General features: G+C 35.8%; 3 protein-coding genes across 15 annotated transcripts in view; 2 read left to right on the top strand and 1 right to left on the bottom strand.

Moving 5' to 3' along the window:
• Glurb (metabotropic glutamate receptor B) overlaps window positions 1–1,880 on the top strand; it is an 82,594-nt gene extending 80,714 nt beyond the window's left edge. Inside the window, exon 16 of the mRNA XM_046611731.2 lies at window positions 710–1,880. Within this exon, the coding sequence (XP_046467687.1) occupies window positions 710–987 (278 nt within the window). The 3' untranslated portion in view covers window positions 988–1,880. The remainder of the gene's footprint in view (window positions 1–709) is intronic.
• Window positions 1,881–2,057: 177 nt separating this feature from the next.
• On the bottom strand, window positions 2,058–13,106 carry CSN7 (COP9 signalosome subunit 7). Of its 11 annotated transcripts, XM_069133849.1 has the most exons (6): window positions 12,914–13,106; window positions 12,513–12,675; window positions 12,100–12,189; window positions 10,872–11,023; window positions 8,592–9,249; window positions 6,590–8,454 (listed from the first exon to the last, which is right to left on the bottom strand). In XM_069133849.1, exons 5-6 carry the CDS (start codon window positions 9,240–9,242, stop codon window positions 8,254–8,256), a joined length of 852 nt encoding a protein of 283 aa, XP_068989950.1. In that variant the 5' UTR covers window positions 9,243–9,249; window positions 10,872–11,023; window positions 12,100–12,189; window positions 12,513–12,675; window positions 12,914–13,106; the 3' UTR covers window positions 6,590–8,253. The 11 variants fall into 11 exon arrangements, with proteins under 11 accessions (XP_046465618.1, XP_046465616.1, XP_068989950.1 ...); XM_046609662.2 differs by lacking the exons at window positions 10,872–11,023; window positions 12,100–12,189; window positions 12,513–12,675; window positions 12,914–13,106 and adding exons at window positions 2,058–3,959; window positions 9,565–9,719 and having other exon boundaries at window positions 8,289–8,454; XM_046609660.2 differs by lacking the exons at window positions 10,872–11,023; window positions 12,100–12,189; window positions 12,513–12,675; window positions 12,914–13,106 and adding exons at window positions 2,059–3,959; window positions 9,565–9,719 and having other exon boundaries at window positions 8,274–8,454.
• On the top strand, window positions 10,009–19,208 carry CenB1A (Centaurin beta 1A). Of its 3 annotated transcripts, none has more exons than XM_046609657.2 (12): window positions 10,009–10,391; window positions 10,987–11,044; window positions 11,780–11,838; window positions 12,588–12,761; window positions 13,477–14,121; window positions 14,224–14,403; window positions 14,512–14,618; window positions 14,706–14,889; window positions 14,981–15,839; window positions 15,982–16,081; window positions 16,166–16,286; window positions 16,434–19,208. In XM_046609657.2, the coding sequence occupies exons 1-12, from the start codon at window positions 10,339–10,341 to the stop codon at window positions 16,600–16,602; spliced, it is 2,709 nt and encodes a 902-aa protein (XP_046465613.1). In that variant the 5' UTR covers window positions 10,009–10,338; the 3' UTR covers window positions 16,603–19,208. The 3 variants fall into 3 exon arrangements, with proteins under 3 accessions (XP_046465613.1, XP_068989947.1, XP_068989948.1); XM_069133846.1 differs by lacking the exon at window positions 10,009–10,391 and adding an exon at window positions 10,534–10,604; XM_069133847.1 differs by lacking the exons at window positions 10,009–10,391; window positions 11,780–11,838.
• The last annotated feature ends 190 nt before the right edge of the window (window positions 19,209–19,398 follow it).

Genomic DNA, 19,398 nt, shown 5'->3' with positions numbered 1-19,398 from the left:
CAGAGAAACTTTTCACCATTTTAAACCTGTAATTGATTGAAACCCAGGCAGACTCTGATCCTCGGTTAAAAGTATCAGCCTTTACACAAATACGGGAGTCAGCTTGTTTCAGAATCGGGCGCTGTAATTGTACAAGTGATCGATATCTGTGGTGCACACACGCACGCACATTCGTATCTCACATCTCAGCGGGATTTACATATCACTTTAACTCATCGCGCCAAACGCACGAGGCGCGATATGCAAATGGATCATGGATCTTCTCGGAGCTTTGGTTTCCGAGAGATGCGCGGGATGAAAATGTTTAATTAGAATCTACGCCTCTTAACTTTTTTTTCACCCTTATCTCCGCCTCGCGCTGAACATGCTATATATTCGCAGCTTCGTACTTAACTCTTGAGCTTTTGCGACCCTGCAACACAATAAGCGCGGAAGGTACTTAACATTGCCTTTAGTTGATTTGTTTTTTTTTTTTTTTTCCACCGTTAATATCCTCTTTCTCCGCTCCTCTTCTCGTCGTTTCCTTTCACCACTCGTCTCTCGACACGCAAGGCTCTTCGGCGACGAATCTCTACCACCGAGTACAAGACACGGTTGGACGTCGGAAGCTCTTGAGCTTAATTTTTGAAAAACTTTTTCGCGCCGCATGCAGCGTATATCCTTACCTTACCGCGATTGAGAGCTCTAAGCCTCTTCTTCCCCGACACAGGTCACGAGATGGAGGTGATGAAAGAGGATCGCATAAATGGCAAAGTTCAACCGAGCTTCGTCTCCCGCTCCACGCAGACCCAATCATCGCCATCGGGTGATCAGGAATCGGCAAGCACAACAAGCAGCGCCGCGGCCGCGGCTAGGGAATTAATCTGCGCCATAACTCCGAAGGAAATTATAGGTAAAGATCAGTCGCGGACGCCGACGGTTAAACAGATCCAGAACAACGTCAGGATAGGAAACGGACCGGTCAGCCAAAAGGACGACCCCTTATAGCAGGAAACGACGATTATTACGAGGTCGGCGACCGCCGCGGTTCTCCAGGTCGACATGAAGCCCATATCGAAGACGCCGGTGGTCGTATAGCTCAATAACTTGATTAAATTAATTATATAATTACACAATAAATCGATCAACGTTTATGATATTGTAATATGTAAGATAATATTTCCCCACGTGTTGCTTAATGTTATATCCCTGCGTAACTTCCTGCAGCGCAGCCCAAGCGAGGGTCGTAAAGTTTGATGAGCGGGAAGTTATCGATAGTCGTCTGTTATTATAGATAATAATATATTCGGAGAATCCAGGATCACGTGATGATAATACAATTATATTTCCTTACGGGGTGTAGAAGAAGTTCTCTCAAACCGTCAGAGGTATAAGTTCAAAGAGACGAATAGTTGCAAATCGGAGCGGGAAACAGGGAAAGCAATTCATCCTTTTTCTATGTTAATGATTACAGGATCGGATCTAGTTGAAGGAAGTGTATGATCTGTGATTGCTATAATGTTTACAGTGAAAAATCGGTCGAAATGAAAGGAAGGAAGCGGTGATCGAGTGCGAGTGAATGGATTTTAAATAAATAATACAATGTTGCGTAAATGCCGTTTCTTCGATTCTGGAGCGTGAATGAAACGTAATGTATATACATAGGCATACAATATAAAAATATGTAACGGTGAGAACGACGCGGAGTTTAGGCTTAATAAACTAATATTATACACATACGTATAACATATGCATAAATAAAAATGTTGTCACGATAATCTATAATTATAAAAATCAAGGAAACATTATCGAATACATGATAAAAGAAAGTAAAGTATAAAATTATACGAACCGTTGAATATAGTCTAATCGTTTGTTCTATATCTGCGGTAATTCCGTATACTTCCGTATACTATATATATATATATATATATATAGTATATTATATAATACCAGCTACATATTGGTATATGAAAATTCAAAATTTATATATTTCAATTGTATATAATAATAGGTATATGAAAACGTGCACAAATTATATAAGTGTTACGCTCAAGATATATTATATCAATGTTTTGTGTAATTTATTGTACATAAGACGCGTACATTTAATATTTATAATACAATTAATATACATATACGCGTAAACAAAAAATACGTAGCAAAGACGGCCAAAGTACATAAGCATATATACGTATAATCTGATATTATATGATATTATTATTAGATATGACATCAACTGTTCATTTTTGTATGTTATTAAATATGTAACGGTATAGTGTATGTACATATATGATATATTGTTATGCGTAAGGTTCCAATTGGAGAAGAAAGACAACAAGGAATTAAAATATAAATTATGAGATGATTGCACGCACCGCGATCGGTTTTTTTACGTGAAAGTTGATATATTGCGTTACGGTAGTGTAATTTTTATGTAAATACATATATACGTAATAGTTGTAATACAAAAATTTCCGTATCCTTTTTCACCTCTAAACGCGTGTCATTAATATTTGTGCAACTCGCAACTTAAGTATTTGAATTATTGTCTTGAAAAATTTAATCCTTCGACGTGTTTATTCGTGCTTTGTAACAGAATTGAAACAATTCATGAAAACTGGGAAAATTGAATTCACAGTTTTTGATATTATCCTTTTCTTTCCGTCTCGCAAAAAAATGTCAAAATTTAAAGCAAATTTGAAGCACCGATAAATAAAAATACACACTCACTGGGTTGATTATAACGAAAAGTGGGAAAACTCGTTGGTAATAAATACGCACTACTTAAATACCGTACTGTTACAGATAGTATTAAGAAATAGAAATTATATAGGAATAAATTTAATCCGGTTAATCTTACGACAATTCTGTTTTTATTTTCACTCATTTATGTGATAATATTTCTGCAGACTATAGGAATTGCAATCGGTAGACGTATTTAACTATACGCGAGGTATCGTTAATATATTGTTCGAGAGCTCGGAAAAGTGAACGATCGTAAGAATTGTGCAGTTGAATAAAATTTATACAGTTTCTCTATTTTACGTTTAAGAAAAACGAATATTCTTCTTCGTATCATTCTAACTAAAACCGGTTTATTAACGAATAACGCAACACGTGCAATCCAAGTCACTTTTAACTATTCAACTAGTTGACATATTGGCCCCAGCTTTAATTCCGGTATAACCACGAATGTTATTGAATTAATTACACCTGAATTCTACGCCGTTCTTATAAATTCATATTCAGCTCTCGATATAATTTCTATACAAATATATTTGTAATAAAGCATAGAGATTGAAGATTAATAATGATATAATATATACGTATGAATGTAGAGGGTAGAAATAGTTTTATAACACAATAGCAACAGTAAAAACAATATTCATAATAGTTATAATAATAATAATAATATATTAAACAATGTGTGTATATATATATATATAACACAGTATCAGTAATGTATATACGATATACAGCTGTTGCAATAATTATGTATTGTTATATTCAAGATACATTATTTTACACACGACACACAGTATAATTTATGTTACATTACACGTATAATATGCGATTGCACCAGCAAGTCACAAAACCGAGCTCCGATGCCCGAGGATAAAAAAAAAATCCGTTCTTATCGCACTTCAGATATCGCAGCTAGATCTAATTATTATTGCGCATTATTTTCGTTATTATTCGTATACCGTCAGACGTTGGAGAAACAATACCTACGATTAATCGCAGTGTTCGGATGATGTTCGAAGAATTCGAAAAAACGACGAGAAATATACGGAGATTAGAAACGAATTTAGAGATCAGAGGTCTCTTCGGCAGGCTCTGAGCATAGATGAGCCCGATGCCCCCAGCCTGATGTCACTAGTCGTGTTAATCAAACATTACTTAATTAAATACGAAGACACCTCTCAGATTTTAGATTCTTCAATCTTGTCACTGGCACACACTCTTTAATTAGTGACCTGGAAATTAAAAGAGAAAAATACCACGTATACACAGCATTACATATATATATATATACACATATATATATATATATATATATATATAGTACGATAAGAATAGGCGTCCAGTATTTCAATGATTGACTAAATTAGCCGATATCATGTGGTTTAAGATGCACGCACCATAATACATACGCGTGTGTACGAGGTGACCGAGGATTATCGTCCCATAGGCCATCAAAGTCAGGGAAATCTGAAATTCACGAGGGATATATCGATGGCCGATGGGACGATGATCCTCGGTCACCATGTACATGTACTCGATACAATACGACATATAGATATGCGTATAATCCTGTTATTTTTATTCAGGCAAATCGCCGTATTGTGTATATTACGCAAGTTGTACAGTCGATCGTTTTACAATCGGGCGTGTAGCGTAATTTAATCGTGTGATTATAATAATAAAAGATATAGGATAATTTTTTGGGGATTAATAAAAGTAATAACAATATAATTACGAATAATTGAATGACCTGTAAATAATATAATCGGCAATCATGCGTTCGCGTATTACAATATATAAAATACGTAGGAATGATATCTGCGTACGTAGATTTAACGATATTCAGACATCGTATTGTAATTGAAATAATATATAGAAAATGTGAGTGTAATATAGGTGTTAAGCCGGAAATAGAAGACGATAAAGGTGGAGATGAAAAGATCGTAAGATGCAACGCAGAAACAATGTCAAAAACCCTGTGAGCGAAGGCTTTCTTGCGGTTTGTGGATATTACTTTAAATACGCACGAGGCTAAATAATATTACAATATTATACATACATATATACATATATATATATACATATATATACATACGTCATTCGATTATGCAGATTAAACAATGAAAATTATAAAATAAAAAATGATAATATAAGACAAAAAAAGAAAAAAAAAAAAACACGAGAAAATCGAAATATATACATGATATATCTCTAACACAATTGTCTAAAATTTATGCGGCAATAATTTAATTAACATCAAGCGATTTCCTACATAGACTATATAGAAAAAGAAGATAAACTTTGTTTCGTGTAAATCAGTTTTATTCCAGACAACATTACAACGGTATTCAGACTAGCTAACAATTTTATCACTTATTATGTGTGTTTATTCGTTTTATTTCTTTCCAATCTTTTCTTTTTTTTCTCTTCTTTTTTCCTACGAAGACGTGATCACGTAATATCTTACCACTGAGAAAGAATCTGAACATTACGAATATTCTCATATTCGTTTAGTATTTTAAAAATCGGCAGTGACGTCGGCTGTTCATTACGCGTGGGTTTGAAAAAAAAAAAAATCCCCTAATTTCGCGGAAGCAAAACACGTTTGTACAGACGTTTATTTAAAGGCTCTAACTTCATTTTTACGACATATTTTATAAAAATTTAACTGAAGGTTGAAAATAGTTGCAGCAAGTTGTACATCGGAGGTAGAAGGCATAGATACTGTGAGTGAATGAGTGAAATCGAAGAAAAAAGATTCCTGTTGATCGGGTGAAACGGACATGATTTCTAACAGTAGTTTAATATCATTCGCAAGCAAAAGAAGCAAGCCTTAGTTCGTAGAAATAATGATTGATTAACGCTAAGATTAAGAAATAAATTATACAGTAAATATTTGTACGAAGAGCACAAGCCATAAAGAAAACAATCTAGCTAAAGCTTTTAAATTTTCGATCGTGATTGCCGACGTCATCGTCGAAAATCAAAATCAGTCGATTGAAAAAAAAGCAAATTCTTATATTTCAAAAATAAAGAATAATAAAAAAAAAAAACCAATCAATTATATTGAATAGAAGAAATCATTTGAATTGTTCGAATCTTTGGTTCAGTCATTCTGTCTGGAAACCAAACACAAAAATGGTACGTACAAGCATTGCAAAACAAATAGCACATATTCGCACTGTTCAACATTGGCGAATTGTTTAAATTCTTCTCATTATTCCTACATTCACATAAGTATACATTTCTTTTGATTTTGTTGTTTTTCTATTTCAATCTAGGCGACAATAGAAAGACAAGCGAGTAACGTACGTTCACGAAAAGCAAAGTGAAAGAAGTGCCTACGTAGTGATAGAAATATATAAAGAAATTGTATAAGCATACATACATATACATAGGTATAATATATACCCTGAATTATTGCGGTATAGAATTACTACAATTATTTCTTTATTATCGTTATTTTTGTCCATTATTGTAGGGATGAATCCCTCGCCGCGAAAACAAGAACAATTGAATTTTAACCAATTGCAAGACAAAACAACACAACTGGATTTACATCATTCATTTTGCAAAGATTTCAGCATGCACTGTGTTATTTTTATATGAACATATGTTTTGTTGTATACTAAAAGGTACATATTTTATGGTTTTTCTTTTTTTTATAAAATGGAAAATCATATAATATTATCCATTCATTCGGTAAGTAACAAAATGATATATATCAGTATATGGAAATAGTAACTAATGTTGTAATTTAATAATTATGTTTATGCAGCATTTGGTATTAATGATACAAATGATAAATGTATCGCGAAGGATTACATCTCGAGATAGAAATTCTTTGATCGATATCGAACTGTTTCTGTTTCTTTCATTTTTTTTTTTTTTTGTAATACATATCCTTCCGAATTAGCATCCTCTTGTAACTGGCTCTTGTCTATAAAACTAAAATCGAAACAAATCAGTGGATTTTAATATCTGTCTCACATAACACTGTGACTTTTATAATACATATTATATTATTTTACTATGATTACGTATTTTCAAGTTTTCCTATTTACTAAATACTTTGTTTATCTCCTTCTGCAATACTTAATGTATGGCTGATGATTCGATCTCGAAAAACATCGCGGGATAGAAACCGAAATAAGTAAAACTGATTAGCATATTTTATGTCAAATTTTGGCAACATCTTCCCCTCAGTTTTGCTTATATTCACTTCTACTTTTACTTTTCACCAGGTTTTACATACATCGCGTAGTTGATTAAAATTATCTCGTTGAATATCTTGAATTAAATATTTATGTATCCGTTAATTAGCACCATTCGAATATATTAATAGATAGTTAAAAAACAAAAAAACAAAAATGGTTCGACGAAACGTTAATAACATCACTGAACCACAAGATGTTGAAGAATAATCTTGTACTTTTATATTCTATAATTTTATAAAACGTCGCGGGGTAAAACAAGTGAGAGTAATGAATGTACTTTATAAATCTAGGTAACTGGCGATACCAAAAATTGAAGATAAAATCAATCCTTTAAAAATTTCAATCCAATTCACGACTGCAAACAACCTTACTAAAGTTAAAACTTTTTCCGTATTTTCAACTTTCTCTTTCATTTCTTCGTTTAACAACGGCTTTTTTTAGTATAAACATAATAACATGGCTCATAGTGATTCCATATTTATATATATTATATTAGTCGTGCTTTTTCTGTAACTTGTGAAGTAGTGACTACGGTTTAATAATGAAAATCCTGAACCAGCAGTTCATTTTACATATTTAATAATATATACAACTTACGTCTCTTAAATATCGACGTGCAAAATCCGAGCCAACGTAATAATTGGCATTGTAAAATACAATTACGTTCTATTATACTCTTAAAGATCCCTGATTTCATTATTTTCATCACACTTTAAACAACGTAATAACACAGATCCCTCGGTCATTCTACTTCAGAACTTATTCAATTATTTTACGACACTCAGGGTGGCCGCTTGATTGTTTTTTTTTCTCAAAAATTACTTTGTCTCTTTTCCGCAGTGTTGCGCAAAGTGTAGGCATCGTTTTAAAAGTCTCAGTTATTGACTGTCAAGGAGATCACAACGCATCAATTTTCCAAAAAAAAAAAAAAAACAGAGGTGTTAAGTAACGATTTCAATGAAAACAAGAAACGACAAATTAAATTATGTTTGCTGACCACAGCAAAACAAAGTACGCGACAATAGTTACAAATCACAGCCAACTTATTTGTATTTTTTTATTTTCGATATGTGAACATGACATAATCCCAAGACTTGAAAACAGTTTCCTGATAAAAGTTCTCGATTCTCCCAGAGAAGTGGCCACCCTGAAATCACTTCATCCTGTGCATACGAATATTCGTTAATTTCAGTCAATAGAAACTTACACGCATGACATTTTTTTCTTCGTAGAAATATCGAGAGTATCACCGATCCGTGGATAAGAAGTAGGCCTCAAGAGATCTGCACTTATCCGTTTGTTACTTACTTTAAGTCTTCCAGAACTTACCACTGCCTCGAATACCTTTTGGTTTTTGTTGTTTCTTTTTAGTATCTGGTGGAACAGGCACGGCTTCTCGGCTCGTTTCGCTTCCTCCCGATCCAGATTCGATCCCGCCACCAGCTACATCTGCCTCCTGGACAACCCCGCGTACTGTATGAGCTGTGATTGATTTTCTTACGGCTTGGATCTGCAAGAGGAAGATTTTTGATCAGACTTAAAAGCTGAGAAAGGCGGGACTTGTGAAATGAGTGAATAAACGTGCTAGCGCTGGAATTCCAAATACACGAGCAGGTTTGGCTTAAGGGATTGTGCCAATTGACTTACCTCCTGCTTAAGTTTTTCTTGGTGTTGAGTTGCCTTTTGTTTTTCACTGTTGGCCCTAAGCACCTGCTGCTCAATGCAGTTCAATACCGTGTCGCAGGCCTCACCCCAGGCAGTCAAGATTTCTGCAACGGCGCCGGTATCACCGGGTCTGACATCCCGACCTAATCCAGCATAGTCAACTTCTAGCTGTGAATTCTTCTGGTCCAATTTACCATGGATAATATCGGCGTAAACAGCCTCGATTATCAGATCCTCCAGGTCTCTGACATTCTTCAAGTCAAGCTCTTCTAGCAGAACGGAGTAAGGTATGCACTTTGATTTCGTGGCTAGCGTGACTATCGTCAAATGCTGGAGCTTCTTTTTCTGAACGGGTGTGAGGTGGAACAGTTTATCTTTGTTCGCCAAGTACTGCTTGTACGTGCCATAGGCGAAGAGGTTCAATGTGTTCCAATACTCGGCGTACGGTCCGTTCTCCAATTCTTTTATATTCGGCATATCCAGCAGCTCCCCGAAAACATTTACTCCAGGTGCTTCAACGGCCTGCTTTATCAGCTCCACCGCTGCCGCGCCTTTAGCAGTTTTAGCCAGAAGGACAAACTGCTCCAGGGGGTTGTTGGTGGATGTTTTTTCAGTTACACTCGCACCCGTCATCGCTAATCTGAAAGAAAGGAATCTTCGATTGATTTCTGATAATTAATGGTATTGGGTAAATGCGAAAGTCGATAGCGGCATCGTGAAAAATCATTTCGATTCAAGTAAGGAGTCAGTGAGGTCACAATCTCACCAGACTAACTACGCTAACCTCGAATTCAACTGCCCGAAGAACGCCAAGCCTAACGACGAACACAAATTAACGTACGAAATAATCAATATCACTTATGCAATTCTATGCTAGCCAATTCCCAGGAATATCACCGCTTATCAACTCGTTTCTCGCCTACAAAAACGATTTCATGCGCACGTATTGCTTTACCCCTTTGACGGATTTTCATTTGTCATTTGAAACACAACCACTAAGCCCACAGCCGTTAACTGGCAATAAAGGCGAAAACACTGGGCGAAAACAACTCGTGTCAGTATGTATTCTGTAGTTCCGGCATGGCTAGCTAACATACCGACAGAAATGGTAAGTGCTTCTATGTGCGTAAATTACGAACAAAAACGGAAATAACAGAGATCCTAGGCGTTTGTTCATATGAAAAAATTCGCAAACTCCGATGACTATTTACTTTTCCAATATCCACAAGTCCGTTATTATTACCGATCGCGATTTTTCTATTGAGTTCTTACCAACGATCGGTAAGACAGGAAATTTCTTAATCCTGGCCGTAAATAGTGTAAATACCTCTGCCGTTCCCGACATACTCTGTTCGGGTTTTCTCCGCGCGTCGTTCTGGCGACTGATTCACGTTATTCAGATTTCACGTGTGCTCCGTACCTCGACCCGAGCGAGTGCAGCCGACTCACAAGTCTACTCCATTATTTATTTGACGAAAAAGTGGGGATTGGGGACCGATTGTCCGCACTGTGGTTTCCCTCTGACAAGTATCACGCTGCATGATTTTATTTTTCACTCATTTTCTATTCTTCACGAGTAATTACCCACGAGCTTGTGTGAAAAATAAATAAATAGCTGAATGAAAATGTTGTGCGAGAGTGACAGCATATTCGTGAAATATTATTAACGTATCAACATCACGGATATAAATCCGAATGTGACAGGAGGTGTCTCTTCGTCTGTTTCAAAATGCCGAAATTAATTGAGTTTGAGGAATGCCTACGGGATACGCCAAAATTTCGGTGAGAACAATCACTTTTTACAGCGAATCGTGGACACCCAACCTTGACAGATTTTACTTTCGTGTACAGAGATGCCATATGCGTGGCCTGTAATTCATTCGCAAAACGAAAACGAAAGAGAAAGAAACGTATTATAATCATCATAGTAAACAGTTTAGAAATTCACCCACGGATTTATGCACGTCACATATTTAATATCCTTCTCACACATACGTATGTATATCTATACGTATGCCGTAGGTAAAGCATTACGTATTCACGCACGTAAAAATGTTCGGCTTAACCTCTCTTTGTCGAAAACTGAATTTATATTTGTACATTCGCTCGTTTCTGTCTACGCGTTACCTTAGACAAAATATCCTTTGTCTCTGCGACGTATTTACGCTGTGTTATCGCTTCTGAAATTTATTTCGACACTCAATGTGGAAGAATCGCTCATCCATTGTTAATGAGAGTGAATAAAACAAACAAACCCACTACCTTTTACACCTATGTAGAAAACGGCTAATCTGTTGTCGATACAATTTTATCCTCCCCTCCCTCCAAACGAATGTTTGAAAAAATTGTCAGGTTGTTGCTATGTTATTTGTTCCAGATCACGCATCGAGGAAGAAGAAAGCAATGTAGAGCAGCTAGAACAAAAATTAGAAAAGGTACGCAAGTGCCGATTCGATTGTCCATTTTGTCGAATTAAAACTTCCTTTTATCCTTTATTAAGCATTTGAGAATAAAACATCGTATTGAAGTTGGTAATGTTATCATAACGATTCATGCTGACGAAAAACCATTATTTCATGGTTTTGGAATTGTCTGAAATTCAGTAAACGGTAATAAAACAAAACACGCTCGTATTTCGAATTTCTAGTTCCTGAAAAATCATTGTAAAATTAAGAAAATACTGATTTCTTCCCCAATGTTTCGTTACAATAACGTTACTAACTTCAACCTTGTAATAAAACACGTTCTCTCTGTTTTAAATCAAACCTAACTGATGTATTGTAAAAAAGCTCTGAGGTACTATTCAACCCATTTTGTGACCTGTGAATATTTATACAGGATATCCTGTTGTTATCTTTAAAAGTTGTTTCTGCATTACATTACTTGTCCAGTTCTGTTAACGTTCAATTGAAAATATACAGCGTTTGAATCATTCAACAATACACTTTCATAAAGTTATAAGCTTTTGCTGAAAATTATTTAATTATATTATCTTATCTTTGCCCAGTAAAACCAGTGAACCCTAGTACATGGTGCGTTGAAATTAACTTTGCGGTTTGCATACGTTGTGTAATCAAATGTGGTGGTTGAACATGTACTAAAAACTATTTGTCTTAAATCTTTTGACAAATGCACGATTATGCTAATTACGGATGGTTATGATATTGCAGGTTTTAAAAAATTGCAGCATGATGATCGACGCGGGAAAGAATTATGTCGGGCAACAGAGGTTTGTTCAAATTTTCACGGATTCAAAATTATATTTTAATGCTATTTGAAATATTCTATTTAAACAAATAAAAAAAAAAAAATAGCTTTATCTATCTCCATACCGTAAGATTAGTCATTTCTTAGACTAAATCACATCAGGAAGACCAGAGGATAATTTACATGCTTCTGTTACCATTTCATGAGTCATACCACGAAAGTTTGTACAGTATATAATTGACCTTCAACAATAGTGTACAGATTTCTTCTATTTGATTATCACCTGATTCTCACTTGAACTGCGGGTGGTTAGAAAAGTTGATGAGTCAAAGTACAGCCTTGAAATAAATTCTTCAGTCGACGCGCAGTGCTTCTGAAACATTAAAATCCAGTTAAATTTTAGAGAGTGATTGTTTAGCCATAATGATACCTGAAAATCTGTTAATTCAAAACTTTAATTTAAAAGAATGTTTATGGTTTCACTCGTACCCTTTTCTTACTTATCAAGACTTACAGTGAAATAATTATGGTTACATTACTTGGTTCAATAATATAACAAAGTTCAAAGAAGTTTGAACCAATCATTTTATACTCTAAAACCTCCGGGGCTTTGTGATTTTTCCAGAATATGATAAACTAATTCCCTTTTCATTAGATCTTCAAACGGAGGAAAGAAAAAATTAATTGATACCCAACTTGAACTTTTTTTCTGTGAATTCTTCAGTCCATTCAACAATGGTATTATTACATTAATGAACTTTCCTCTTTCAGCTTGTTTGCAAATAGTTTGTGGGAGTTGTCAACGTACTTCGGCAATGATCCAGAAGTTATGGCGTTCTTGAACAAACTTATCCATGCCCTACAAGAAATGAATAAATTTCATACCATCTTACTTGACCAAGCGTCGAGAACTGTCGTCAAAGATCTGAATTCTTTTATAAAAAGGTATCCTACTTGAAAATTTTGTCAGATTCATGAACGATCGGCATGTAATGAGATATTTATTTTCCTCTTTACTAATAAAATTTATCATGCAGTCAATAAAAATAAATGCAGTCAATAAAAATAAATATTTCTTGCTAGCAAATTCATCTTACATGGTTATCTATTTACGTGACTGTATAATTCAATTTTACACCACGTGTTTACACATTGCACAAGGAACACGTTACGCACGACAATCGATCAATGCATGCAACATGTCAACTGTTGCGTTATAAGTACATGATTTTCTTCTTTTCTTGACTACGTTTATCTATCCTTGCTCACATACGTGTGCTATTAAATTGGTAATGACATCACCACCTAAAAGAAATAAGTACTTTGAATTTGGTGTATGCCTTATAAATAAACATCTAGTTATCTACGGTATCGGAATTAAAAGCTCTAATCATAGGCTGATAATTGATAAGGATAAGTGAATTGTTACGAGTGCTATGGCTGAAGGCTCGATTTTTGTTTGTTTAGAGTGGATTTAATATATTTACAATGCGTTACTAAGTTCAGAGTATCAGATAAATTAGTCGGATGCTCTTGAGACGCCTAAATCTAAATTAATATCAGTAAAATTATTTGAATAAATCAATCTTAACTGAACCTGGCATGAAAAAAAAATTCAAACTAAGAGAACAAATAAATCTTTTTTTGTCAATTTTCGCAGTGATATAAAAGAAGTGAAAGACTCTCGTCACCACTTTGAAAAAATCTCGTCAGACCTCGACATTGCTTTGAACAAGAATTCGCAAGTACCGAAAAACCGTCCTGTTGAATGCGAAGAGACTTCCAATTTACTCTCTGCGACACGATCATGTTTCCGACATACTGCTTTGGATTACGTCCACGTTCTGACTATGCTTCAGGCCCGCAAAAGGCACGAGATACTGGGTACTCTTTTGAGCTACATGCACGCATGTTTCACATATTATCACCAAGGAAGTGACTTGGCCCAAGATCTAGATCCTTTCCTCAAGGGATTGGGCGATGGCATACTGAAAATGAGAGGCGACACGGCAAAGCTTGAAAAAGAGATGGAAAACCGACATACATACGTTACAAATCGTGATTTGGTCCCATCGCCAACACCCGGTAGCCCGAAAATGGAAGGATACTTGTTCAAAAGGACCAGCAACGCCTTTAAAACTTGGAATCGACGATGGTTTTGCCTCAAAGATCATCAGCTGGTTTACAGAAAGCGTACTGGCGAAGATGACTACACAATAATGGAAGAAGACTTGAGACTTTGTTCTGTAAAACCAGTTGTCGATAGCGATAGGAGGAATTGCTTCGAAGTTCTGAGCCCAACAAAGTAAGTAGCCATTTTTATTATACGTGAAGCAAGAAGATTTGCGTTTTTCATATCCCCATTGTCCAACACGAACAAACAATGACGTCATGCTCTGTGTCTCAGGAGCCACATATTGCAAGCAGACAGCGAAGAAATGTACCTGGCTTGGGTGGCTGCCATGCAGCAAGGTATAGGTGCTGCGATACAACGTGGCACAGTCAATGGTCCGAACCAAAATACTCTCACACCTCATACTCGAACCTCCAAAGGTCCGACAAGGCCACCACCGAAACCAAAATCAAGGTAAACAGCTGTGCTTAAGACGGTTGTAGAAAACAATTCGATTGGTTTCAGTGCCGTATTTTTATTCTTGAACTAACATGTAACGAAGTATGTATATTTGCATTTCAGAGTGTGGGAGCAGCTACTGAAAATTCCTGGTAACGACAGTTGCTGCGATTGCGGTGGAATAAATCCGAGGTGGGCGAGCATCAACCTAGGGATAACGCTCTGCATCGGTAAGTCAGAATTATCAAACTTATCAAGACCTAGGTAATGAACTTTCTATCCTAAAGTCAAACTTACGATTGCTTATGGATTTTTAGAATGCTCGGGTGTGCACAGAAGCCTCGGGGTGCATCATAGCAAAGTTAGGTCATTGACATTAGATGATTGGGAACCGGAAATATTGAAAGTTATGGCAGAGTTGGGTAATACAATTGTAAACAATATTTACGAGGCTCTACCAATACCAGCTGACATCGTAAAGGCAGAGCCAAAATGTAGCGGGTAAGTCAAGCAAAAAACGCAAATTGTATAATATATGATTTTGATATTAAACATTCACGTGATTTCTTAATATCTCATTAACATATTGCAGGGCTGTTCGAGAGGCCTGGATCAAGGCAAAGTACATAGAACGGAGATTCGTCAAGCCATTGGCCTACTTAAAGTCACAAGAGTATCGTACTAGCCGTGAAATGATGCCGTTCCAGAAGTGGAGTGTCAGAAAATTGCGGCGTAGGCCACGAAGCCGTGATAAAACTGATGGCCAACGACATGCCAAAGAGACGACGCTCTTGTCAGTGGAAGAAAAGCACCATTCGACGAGCTCAGAGGATGGTGAGGTAACTTCGATAGAGAGCGTAAACTATGTGGGAAGATGCCGTAAAGTAGCTGATCGAAATTCTTTAAGTTCGGAAGACAGTCCCAATTTAGACTGTAGAAATCAGTCGACGTTGTATGGAAAAATATTACCGAAATCCAAAATCGATTTGGAGCCTAAAGAAGTTGAGGAGCGGAGCGATGAAAACGATTTTAAAATAAGTGGAGGAGAAGAGACAGAGTCGAATAGTCTCAGCATTTCTGGCGCTGACTGTAACCTGAAGAGTACCTTATCTGACAAAAGTTCAAATTCGTCAACTTCGGATATGGTGAATGAGATTCGCGAAGGCAAAGAAGAAGCTAGTGACGTTTTAATGTTTGGATGTGATTTACCCAAGCCCACAATCGAGGGTTGCTTAGAGCTAAGCTCTGACCAGGACTCGACCGCAGGCGAGGACGAAGAATTTGCGGACGAAGAAGACATTGAGAATCTTCATCCAGAAATGCTGCTGTACAAAGCGGCTACTGCTCATAATCTTCCTGTAATGAGCGCTGCTTTGGCATCTGGTGCGGATAAATTGTGGACTAACGTTAATGACAAGGGACGTAGCGCCCTACATCAAGCAATTATTAGTGTAAGTCTATTTGCCAAGGCAAAAACAGCTTCAGTGATAAAACATGTAAAGTCAATATTTCGCAAAATTACTAGCTATTAGTGAACACAAATTGCAAACTTGAATGGTTACTTCCTGAATATTAAAACCAATTTTATTACAGGGCTCTGTCATGTCTTGTGAATATTTATTACTTAACGGCGTTAGAATCAACTGTCAAGATGCAGAGGGAAAGACGCCGTTACATTTAGCTACTGAGCTAGGTAAGTAACATTGAAATAATAAGATTTCAATCTTCTTTGACCATATTTTTATACTGCGATAATTATTCTTTTAACTAACCTCAGGTCACACGGCGCAAGTTTGCCTGCTATTAAAACATCGGGCGAATCAACACATCCAAGACGGAAGTGGCGTGGAGCCACTCTCGATTGCTGTAAAAGAAGCTAATGCCGACATTGTCACGTTGTAAGTGCGGGAGATATTTCAGCTGCATTTACCAAAGCCCAATGACAACTCACGGAGACCTTGTCAGATTTCGAAGAGCTTCTTGTTCTTCGAAAAACGAAGAGTACTTGTAAATAGTGTTCAAATTGAATGCATGTATTTCTGCAGATTACGGCTGGGGCGGTTAAACGAGGAGATGAAGGATTCGGACACGGGAGTGACGGGCGACGAAACGTTCAACGACGTTGTACGAGATTTCAGCCAGCTCGCTTGCTCTCATCCAGAACGACTTCAACGCCGTAACGATAATAGCAACTGGTCAAGCGCTTTGGATTGACCGTCAGACGAGTACAAAAATAGCCTCGTATGTGTTTACCTTAATTTCTGAGAGCAGGTTGACAATATATCCTCTGCTTCGATCACCATATTCCCGACCTTACGGATTCGGCATATAATTGCCATTGTGCCGCGGGAAGGGCGAAGGTATAAAGATCAGCTTTACGCAACGATGCAGGTGGCGAAGGCACGGTTTTCTCAGTATTTGAAGGAGAAATCTTCCACGAAAGAAAAGTGCATTACTATTCGTCGCCCTGCCTGCTTGCGCTGTGTACATCTGCCATACCTCTAGAAACCAAGGTTTGCATCTAATCTGCAGAGCGGTTGTACAGTAGGGACATATTAACTCTTACACCAGCGAGCATGACATTAGCAACTTAATTAATTTGATCACTTTGTAATATTAGACGTTATTACCTTTAAAGCTGTAGTGAAACGCATGCATACACGTACGAGAATACATAATCGTTGAAAAGGTAATTTCACAGATCATCCGAATCACTCTTCGTGTACAGGTATTGGTATAATTTTTAGTTCATTAGGATATCTTTTGTAACAAGTCACACTCTTGGTGCCAGCTGCGTATTGTAAAAATACGCTATTTCTAGGTACTTTATTAAAGCTGTAATAAGTAACGGAGAGAATTGGGGATCTCGAAACCGGCAGTGCGAAATCTATATAGACCAAGAAACAAAATAACATATTAATGAAAGGAAATTGAATTACGTGAATCAAACTAAAGATGGATTGTCGGAGTATTATTTGAATCATGATACATAAAGAAACGTGGAAAGACGTATGAAATTTGAAATTAAAAAATAAATACGAAATTAGGTAAAAATTCGAAGCGTAAATATAAATTTTTCTACAAATTTTTACGAGATTTACGCTCGTTTAATATGTATAATCAAATCTGCTTGCAGAAAAATCTTGTTGCCAAATTTTTACTATAGATATATACGTAATATTTATAAACAATATAATATACCTGTATATGTATATATTTGTCTATATACATATATATTTGTAAACAAAATACAGATCTGAAAATTTTGCTAGTTCATTACAGTGTACATAATATGCCGGGTCGTATTCGTGAGAGAATTATCCGTGTACCATAATAGATTCCATAGAACACAGGTAAATATACGCAAACGGCCTACTATCGAACATCGAAATCCACGCAATCATCATAGTGACGTATGTATGTCATAAATTGGCGCGACAGGAACCAGCGTTATTCTCCGCGAATATGATCGACTCATGACCGTATACTTTGTTGTTAATGGGTATTGAATTGTTTTGTGATTAAAATTAGAATTTAAGGATTATTAACTTTTGCCTATAGAGCCGTGAAACGATCGTGTACAGTATTCTAAGACGACATGCTACTGTTGATGTACAGAAAATTACGTCAAAAAAAAAGTAAAAGAAAAGACTTGCTAAACCTGTTATCAAAGTTTTATAAAACTTACTTTGTCAGTCAAGTTGTTGTTATTATTATTATTATTATTATTATATATCGATGGCTTTATTTGTCATAGCGGTGGCATCAGGGTGTACCTATATTCGTAGATTTACTTAGAAGAGAGAAAAAGGAAACACTTCCAAAAGTTAGGCTTATATCCAGCTGTAGCAAAAAAAACGTAGGAAGAAATATTAATTAAGTTTCGATGTTATAACCATAGGGTGTATACATATCTATGAAATTTTCGCACTCTGCATATATTTTTATACGCTAGGCAAATTTTTTTCTTGTTACACAAATATTCATTGTGATCAGTCAAATATTTGTTATAAAACTAGCTGTCCAGTGTTTTAGAGCTTTGTCTTTTTCTTTTCTCGTCGTTCTTCGACACCGCTCCACAGCTTCGTGTCAATATATTTTGAAAGAATATTATTCACAAATTCGAGGTTGTAAAATTTGAATGATGTTATTTCCCTTTTACTTTACTGTAACAGTTTGCCAACTGCAACATCACACCTTTCGAACATCCTAATCTGCAACGGATATTTTTTACAAACCTATAAATATTATTTTGATATCGATTTTACATTTGCTTATGATTATGATTTTTTTCTTCTTTCATTGCGTCTTCCTCCGTAATCATACTCTGGTTAATTCTATCGATTAAACATTTTACCATTTGGCCTCTGCACGTGACGATCAGTTAAATAATTAGTACGTAACCGTATATATCTATAGATATTTGAGAAAAGTTTTTTCGAGGAAATATAACAGAAATATAACAGAAAATTATACACATTCCGTATTAGATATATATGTGCACATACATACCTATATATATATATATATATATATATATTATACATATACTGGTGCTTCAACTTGTTATGAGGCAAATCGATGTTGTTATATTATATACACTATAATTTATAGCACGTCAAATTTTACATTTCGGAAATCACCTGTGCATGCACAGAATATATCCGTGTATCAGCATTCATACATACATACATAAATCCATGCAAACAGGAAAGAAATTGTTTATTTAAAATGTATATAAACAATGTTCTATAGTGCACGATATTTACGCCATATAAGATTGATTAAAACAAAAAATAAACGTGTATACGTTAATTTTACATTATGAATTAAAACAACGATGGATCTTTGCCGCCCATAAACCATATTTCCATATCGTGCAAATATACATCCGGCATCATGCGAATCGAGGCAGTGTAATTGCTCCAGTTTCGATCGTGTATAATTATTATTAATTAAACTGATATATCGAAAGAAATAATTGAAATATGTCGCCAAAGCTTTGATCTC

This window comes from Neodiprion pinetum, chromosome 2 (assembly GCF_021155775.2).
Source record: "Neodiprion pinetum isolate iyNeoPine1 chromosome 2, iyNeoPine1.2, whole genome shotgun sequence".
NCBI lineage: Eukaryota > Metazoa > Arthropoda > Insecta > Hymenoptera > Diprionidae > Neodiprion > Neodiprion pinetum.
This window is presented reverse-complemented; position numbering and strand designations above follow the sequence as displayed.